This window comes from Magnolia sinica, chromosome 2 (assembly GCF_029962835.1).
Source record: "Magnolia sinica isolate HGM2019 chromosome 2, MsV1, whole genome shotgun sequence".
Taxonomy (NCBI): domain Eukaryota; kingdom Viridiplantae; phylum Streptophyta; class Magnoliopsida; order Magnoliales; family Magnoliaceae; genus Magnolia; species Magnolia sinica.
Genome location: NC_080574.1, coordinates 60,726,807 through 60,735,747, shown reverse-complemented (window position 1 = coordinate 60,735,747; position 8,941 = coordinate 60,726,807). Strand labels below are relative to the sequence as shown.

General features: G+C 35.2%; 1 protein-coding gene across 2 annotated transcripts; it reads left to right on the top strand.

The window, feature by feature from the left end:
• Positions 1-331: 331 nt before the first annotated feature.
• Positions 332-2,097, top strand: LOC131228980 (probable leucine-rich repeat receptor-like protein kinase At1g35710). 2 transcript variants are annotated; one of them, XR_009163113.1, is made up of 3 exons: positions 332-1,290; positions 1,387-1,482; positions 1,798-1,889. XR_009163113.1 is itself a non-coding variant. In XM_058224833.1 (3 exons), the coding sequence occupies exons 1-3, from the start codon at positions 1,184-1,186 to the stop codon at positions 1,984-1,986; spliced, it is 372 nt and encodes a 123-aa protein (XP_058080816.1). In that variant the 5' UTR covers positions 332-1,183; the 3' UTR covers positions 1,987-2,097. The 2 variants fall into 2 exon arrangements, 1 of the variants encoding a protein (XP_058080816.1); XM_058224833.1 differs by having other exon boundaries at positions 1,407-1,482; positions 1,798-2,097.
• Positions 2,098-8,941: the final 6,844 nt, after the last annotated feature.

Genomic DNA, 8,941 nt, shown 5'->3' with positions numbered 1-8,941 from the left:
TGATGATGATGATATATTATGCCAGTAGGTCTTAAACATGTTTTCCCTAGCAATTAGTTTTGCTAATGGAGAACCATGGTCAGATCGTTCAAGCCATTTAATGAGGATTTTTCTGGTTGAATGCGGGTTATAGCTTATTTCTATCCATGGGTGTTCATTTGTTGACTGTTCTAACTAATCATGTGACTTTTAAAATGTGTAGCAACATGGAAAGGCCCACCTGATTCACTACTTGGATCTCATTCTGAATTGTAAAGTGTGACTTTTAAAATGTGTAGCAACATTCCTGTTGAATTTACCAAAAGAAATGGCAAGAACATCAATCCCAACATTTACAATCCAAGGTATTAATGGTCAATAGATGGACATCACAATCCAAATGTAGAAAAAAAGGACTACAATTGCCATGACCGCTGGATGTTCAAGTCCACGAAGTGCCTCATTTCCCGAATGATGGATAGCATCCCTGTTATCTTCACCTGGATTCTCTATTGCTAATATATATAAGATGGTTAGATGGGCCTTCATTAACAGATTGAACAAAAATTTCTTCTCACATGAACAAACACCAAGCTATCATCATTTGCTCCCTTGTACAAAACGAACTGCAAATGCACTCCTTGTACTCATTTACCTAATTAAATTTATGACAGTTCTTTAACCTTTATAAGGGACAATCTTGCTTGTTTTAATAAATGGATTCCCATTTTTCAACAATTACATATTACAAAGTATGACAATAGGAATCAACTACATTTGAAGGCATCCTCAAGGAGTCATACATTCAATACCTCTATGTACATATGATTGTAAAGGTCGATGCGGGTCCTTGCTGATAAAATTTTGTTGAAAATCATATATTTAGAGAGGATCAAGAGAAGTTGTTGACAGATATGTTGCAGTACATACTGGGTGTATATTTTCTCATTCATGTATGCTAGTGCATGTGAATAGATCATATAATAAGTTGTGGAAACTGTTCCATGTACAATGTTGTTCATGTGAGACAAATATACATATATGCCTTGAATGTTATGCATTTCTCTGACCCGCTCAGCTACTGTATTAATCCAAGAAAATTTCAGAGTTAACATGAACAACATATTCTTGGTACAGAAAGAGGCCAGTTGTTCATTCTAAGTCCTTGTAGAGTAAGTTTATTTTACAACTGAATGACCTGCAAATGATGCAGTTGCAATCCTACTTCCTTCTAATATTACTGTATTTACTCTTGATTTTTCTGGATCGGGCTTATCTGGTGGAGATTATGTCAGCCTTGGTTGGCATGAGGTATGATGGCCCTTGTGATTTCTTTAATAATTCTCTAGTTTCAATGCTCAATTGATTTTCTTTAGTGTTTATTCTTGTTGTTTGTCTGCCTGTTAGAAAGATGATCTGAAATACAGTGGTTTCTTTTCTATGGAGCAACCAGCAAATTTCATGCATAGGGCTTTGGGGATGATCAATGGGTGCCGTCACGAGGTGCATGGTTATACATCATCCTCTATTCAATGATTTCTTACACTAATAAACTCATGAGGCATTCTTAATTAGTTTTACAATGAAGACGACCATTCTAGTTGTAAAAAATATGTATTTGTATCATATTATGAGATGTTCAAGGAAGGAATTCCCACATGTGCTTAGCCTCGGTATAATGCAATAGTAAGAAGTGCTCCCTTGTTGCTTCATTACTTGAGAAAGAAAAGGAACTACAACTTCTCTCTGACTGGTCCAATTCCTCCTGCTTTGGGTAATGTGACCATGCTCAAAATTTTGTATTTTTCTATAAATCAGATTTCAGGTACAATTCCTACAGAATTAGGGAATCTCAAGAATTTGGTTGAGTTGACGTTGCTACGAAACAATCTGACTGGTCTAATTCCTCATGCTTCGAGTAATTTGAGAAACCTTGCATTGTTACCTTACATTGTTGTTGGTTCGATTCCTCCTGCAGGTAAGCTTGCAACAGTAATTTGTTTATAACTGCAGGTATATGTGTGGCTTTTTGGATTATTAATAAAATTCCATCATTTAAAAAAATGACACAACTGTGTAAATATCTAGGATGATTACATAGTTGAAATGAGAATGTTCAGATAGATTATTAGATATTTCTCATATTATTTATGTGAAGTATATCATTTCATGATTTAGATAATGCTGCTTGTTTATTTAGTGTCCAATTTGACAGAGTTGTTTTGCCTTCTATTTTTCAAGGTCTACAAAGTGGAAATTTGGCCCTTTTGAACCTTCCCTAATTGCACAAGTGGTTGAACCGTCTCTATATGTTACACATAATTTGTCATCCACTAGTTTCTGTAAATGAAAATAAGAGGATTGATCTTAACAGTATGGTAGTCATGCACATAGACAAAAAATGCTTGCAATGAATGTTTATGAGTACTTGGTAATTTTGGAGTCCTTAGTTAGGGTTTGGGCTGAAAGTACGAGTGTTGGAGTCGATGCTTTCGGAGTCCGAACTCATTCTTTTGAAAAATATAAAAATGGGAATATTAGTAAATATGGATTTTCTTATTAAGAAGAAAATGGAAGGTAAAGAAGAGACATAACTGAAACTTTGTACTGTGAAAAGTAATATTAACCATCTTACTTTCCCCGTTGAATTTAACGTCTGGGAAATGGACCTTTTCTAAAAAACCATGGATTTAAAACCATTAAATCCTTCTCAGAAATCTGAGTTTATTGAACTGAATTGAATTATTACAATTCCATTTTGTTGAATATCCAAACGCAAGGTTTCCATGAATTAGGCAAACGAATTCATTCTAACCCATTTTGTTGAATATCCAAATGCAAGGATTTTTTATTATTTATTATTTATTATTATTATCATTATTTTTTTATGATATGCAATAGCTTTTCAGAATTCATATGTAGGTGCATACTTGTGCTCATTCACATGGACTATGACTATCTTTCTTAAATTTCTTTGGTTTTTTTAATTTTTGTATCTAATTTTGAATTTCTCGGCCCTAAAACAAGATTCGTGGTGCCGTTAACAATGCTAACAGAATCCCCCAGGTCAAATTGTTGATTGGACCTGTTTTATTTAAATGATCTTAATAATACATTTTATTTAAATAAGCAGACCCGGATGTGCGTCAGAGCTGTCCGAATGTTGAGCGGGGGTCCCTGGAAGGTGGGAACTGCTGTTATGACCATGATGAAGATGTCCATTTCCTATGGACATCATTGGAGTGGCTTGGCCATTTAGACAGGCCGTGTATATATCTGTATTTGGTTGAAATTGATGGAGCAGACCCGGATGTGCGTCGGAGCTATCCGGATGTTGAGCGGGGGTCCCTGGAAGGTGGGAACCGCTGTTATGACCATGATGAAGCTGTCCATTTCCTATGAACATCATTGGAGGGGCCTGGCCATTTGGACAGGCCGTGTTTATATCTGTATTTGCTCGAAATTGATGGAGCAGACCCGGATGTGCGTCGGAGCTATCCGGATGTTGAGCGGGGGTCCCTAGAAGGTGGGAACCGCTGTTATGACCATGATGAAGCTGTCCATTTCCTATGGACAACATTGGAAGGGCCTGGCCAATTGGAGCAGGCCGTGTTTATATCTGTATTTGCAGGGACCACACCCTTAACCTATAACCTAAACCTATTCTCAAATCCCAAAACCTATAACTACAACCTAAACCTATAACCTATAACCTAAACTCAATTCCCTAAACTTTAACCTACAACCTAACCTAAACCTATACTTATAACCTAAACCTATTCTCAAATCCCAAAACCTATAACCTAAACCTTAACCTAAACCTATAACCTATAACCTATAACCTGAACCTATAACCTAAACTCAATTCCCTAAACCTTAACCTCTAACCGAACCTAAACCTATACTTATAACCTAAACCTAAACTTAAAAATCCAAACCTAAACCCGATCCCGAACCCGAACCCAATTTCTTAAACTTGAAAACCCAAACCTTAACCTATTCTCAATTCCCTAAACCTATAGATTATAACCTAAACCTAAACCTTAACCTAAACCTAAATCAAAATCTTAACCTAAACTCGTAACCTTAACCTAAAACAAAACCTATGACCTAAAACCTTAACTGTAACCTAAAACCTAAACTTATAACCTATAACCTAACCTTAACTTATAACCTAAAACCTAAATGTATTCTCAAATCCCTAAACCTAAACCTATACCTAATCCTAATCTCAACTCCCTAACCTAAACCTAAACTTGAAAGCCCAAACCTCAACCCGATCCTAAACCTGAACCCAATTTCCTAAACTTAAACCTTAACCTATTCTCAATTCCCTAAACCTATAGCTTATAACCTAAACCTTAAGCTAAAGCTAAACCTAAACCTATAAGCTATAACCTAAACTTAAACCTAAAACTGAATGTCTTCTCAAATCCCTAAACCTAAACCTACACCTAATCATAATCTCAACTCCCAAACATAAACCTAAACCTAAACTTGAAAACCCAAACCTAAACTCGATCCTGAACCCAAACCCGATTTCCTAAATCTAAACGTTAACCTATTCTCAATTCCCTAAACTTTAACCTATAACCTAAACTTATAACCTATAACCTAACCTTAACCTAAACTTAAAACTTAAACCTAAACCTATAACTAAACCTATAAACTAAAACCTAAACCCTAAATGTATAGTCAAATCCCTAAACCTAAACCTAAACATAATCCTAATCACAACTCCCAAACCAAAACCTAAAACTAAACTTTAAAACCCCACGAACCAGAACCCCATTTCGTAAACCTAAACCTTAACCTATTCTCAATTCCCTAAACCTATAGCTTATAATCTAAACCTAAACCGAAACCTAAACCTTAACCTAAACCTAAACCTAAACCTATAACCTTAACCTAAACCAAAACCAAAACGTATGACCTAAAACCTTAACCTATAACCTATAACCTAAACTTATAACCTACAACCTAACCTTAACCTAAATCTCAATTCTCCAAACCTTAACCTATAACCTATAACCTATAACCTAAACCTAAACCTAAAACCTAAATGTATTCTCAAATCCCTAAACCTAAACCTACAGCTAATCCTAATCTCAACTCCCTAACCTAAACCTAAACCTAAACTTGAAAATCGAAACATAAAACCGATCCCGAACCCGAACCCGATTTCCAAAACCTAAACCATAACCTATTCTCAATTCCCTAAACCTATAGCTTATAACCTAAACCTAAACCTTAACCTTAACCAAAACCTAAACCTATAAACTATAACCTAAACCTAAACCTATAACATTATGTATTCACAAATCCCTAAACCTACACCAACACCAAATCCAAATCTCAACTCTCTAACCTAAACCTAAACCAAAACTTGAAAACCCGTCCTAAACTTAAACCTTAACCTATTCTCAATTCCCTAAACCTATAGCTTATAACCTAAACCTAAACCTTAACGTAAACCTATAACATATAACTTAAACCTAAACCTAAAACCTAAATGTATTCTCAAATCCTTAAACCTAAACCTACACCTAATCTTAATCTCAACTCCCAAAACTAAACCTAAACCTAAACTTGAAAACCGAAACCTAAACCCAATCCCGAACCCGAACCCGATTTCCTAAACCTAAACCTTAACCTATTCTCAATTCCATAAACCTATAGCTTATAACCTAAACCTAAACCTAAACCTAAACCTTAACCTAAACCTAAACCTAAACCTATAACCTATAACCTAAACCTAAACCTAAACCTAAAACCTAAATGTATTCTCAAATCCCTAAACCTAAACCTACACCTAATCCTAATCTCAACTCCCTAACCAAAACATAAACCTAAACTTGAAAACCCAAATCTAAACCCGATCCCGAACCTGAACCCGTAAGTGCCATAGTTTATAGCATTGTGTGTTGTCAAATTTATGGTGCCAAAGATACTACTATGAAGCTTGCATATATGAAGAACAATGGTCTACTCAAGATCAATTTCGATTAACAATCACCGCTCACAAGTCAAGACTCGAGAAAGTGAGATTGTTATCAAGATCTCAAGATGCATTCAAGTTCTACCTCAAGATCTCAAGAAGCTTTCAAGTTTGAGCTCCATCAAGACTTCAAAGGTCACATGTCTTCTATGTTCAATGTCCTTACTTCACTATTGAGGTATGACTAACCTTAGGTTGACCTTTAGAGTAGGTCATTTTGGATACATAATTCATATGTTTTCTATAAGTATACTTGGTCTCTTCTAAGACTAGTCTTGGACTTTGTTCGACTAGACCTAGAACTGGCTCGACTAGCCGAAATTTCTGGATCAATCGTAAGTTTGTTATAAAAATAAAAATTTATGTTAGGCTTCGACTAGTCCTAGGACTGTTCGACCGATCGTAGGAATAGTATCGATGCATCTACGATCCGTCGTAGAACTATGACTAATTGTACAAGACTAAAAATTGACCTACTTCGACCAATCGTGTGAAACCTACGACCGGTCGTAGGAGACCCACAACCATTCATAGACCACCTACGACTAGTCGTAAACCGCCAAATCTTATCGCGCCCAAATTTTTCAAATATCTGTTGGTTCTACGATCGGTCGTAGAGGTCCTTACACTAGTCGAAGGTGTGATTTGCTCACCTATAAATAGAGCACGAATCTCAAAATAAAATATGAACTTTAAGCTAAATTAATTCGGTCTTCTAAGAGATAAGTCGGTGCTCCATATACGCTAAGTGTGCATATTTAATATTCTCTTTCTTTAGCTTTCTTAATTGATTTTGTTTCTTGTATTCCAATCTAATCTGAAAAGAGGAATTATTGTTTTCCTTTTTCTGGAATCAAAATCAATTAGAGCTAGCCCTTTTGTTTTAATTTAAAATCTATTAGAACCTAGAACCAATATAAAGTGAGTATTGGACATTGAACTTTGACATTCAAATCTCTACTTCGACTTGGTTCTTCTGGGCTGCTACAACGAAGGAGAAAATCAGGTATTTTACAATTTATGTAATTTACATTGTTTGGTTTTGTTTGAGGTTAAGCTAGAAAAATCTCTAAGTTATTGGTTATCATGACCTTCGGAAAACTCAGAAGTGAGGGTTTTTGAATTGTGTAAGCCCTTTAAAAAAGACACAATTGTGAAGGTTTTGGGTGAACCTGTGAAAACCTATTTGATAGTGAACACTAATATCCCCTGTGTGAGGATATTAGGAGTGGAGTAGCATTCTGTGTGGCTGTTGTTTAACAGTTGGTGAACAACAGGCGAACCACTATAATTCTGTGTTGTGGATGTGTGATTTATATTTCCTATCTTTTATCATTCAAAATTGTGGAACGTATGTGTGGATGTGAATGTTGTAAATTTTACATTTCAAGCACAATGGGGAATGTTGTAATAATTTAGATTTACATTTCAGCATTATATTTTTGTTATCTCTTTCTGACGTTGTGCTTCTAATTCTCTATTTGTTCTAGAAATAAGGTTGTCCTACCATAAACTTTGATTTTTGGTGTAAGGTTGTCCTTAGAACAATTTATGTTTCTATTTCTCTATTTTAGGTTGCTTTCCATTCTTATTCTGTGATTGCTATCTATTCTTTATTTCATATTCCATTGTATTTATTTTTAATTTGGCATAGTCATATTCACCCCCTCTAGGACATATAGCTTGGCCATTTCAAACCCGATTTCCTAAACCTAAACCTTAACCAATTATCAATTCCCTAAACCTTATCCTATAACCTAACTTAAACTTAAACCTATAACTTTGCACTTATAACCTAAGCCTAAAACCTAAACCTAAACCTAAAATCGAATTGTATTCTCAAATACTTAAACCTAAACCTACACCTAATCCTAATCTCAACTCCCTAACCTAAAATTAAACCTAAACTTGAAAACCCAAACCTAAACCCGATCTCGAACCCGAACCCAATTTCCTAAACCTAAACTTTAACCTATTCTCAATTCCCAAAACCTATAGCGTATAACCTAAACCTAAACCTATACCCTATAACCTAAACCTAAACCAAATTTATTCTCAAATCACTAAACCTAAACATACACATATTCCTAATATAATCTCACTAACCTAAACCTAAACCTAAACTTTAAAACCCAAACCTAAACCCGATCCCGAACCCAAACCCGATTTCCTAAACCTTAACCTTAACCTATTCTCAATTCTCAAAACCGATAGCTTATAACCTAAACCTAAACCTATAATCTATAACCTAAACATAAAACCTAAGATATTCTCAAATTCCTAAACCTAAACCTACACCTAATCCAAATCACAACTCCCTAACCTAAACCTAAACCTAAACTTGAAAACCCAAACCTAAACCCGATCCTGAACCCAAACCCGATTTCCTAAACCTAAACCTTAACCTATTCTCAATTCTTTAAACCTATATCTTATAACCTAAACGTAAACCTAAACCTAAACCTAAACCTATAACCTAAATGTATTCTTAAATCCCTAAACCTAAACCTACACCTAATCCTAATCTCAACTCCCTAACCTAAACCTAAACCTAAACTTGAAAACCCAAACCTAAACCCGATCCCGAACCCGAACCCGATTTCCTAAACCTAAACCTTAACTTATTCTCAATTCCCTAAACCTATAGCTTATAACCTAAACCTAAACCTAAACCTATACCTTGTAACCTAAACCTAAACCTAAAACCTAATGTATTCTCAAATCCCTAAACCTAAACTTACACCTAATCTTAATCTCAACTCCATAACCTAAACCTAAACCTAAACTTGAAAACCCAAACCTAAATCCGATCCCGAACCTGAACCCGATTTCCTAAACCTAAACCTTAACCTACTCTCAATTCCTAAACCTATAGCTTAAAACCTAAACTTAAACCTAAACCTAAACCTATAACCTAAAGTTAAAGCTAAAAGCCAAATGTATTCTTAAATCCCTAAACTTAAA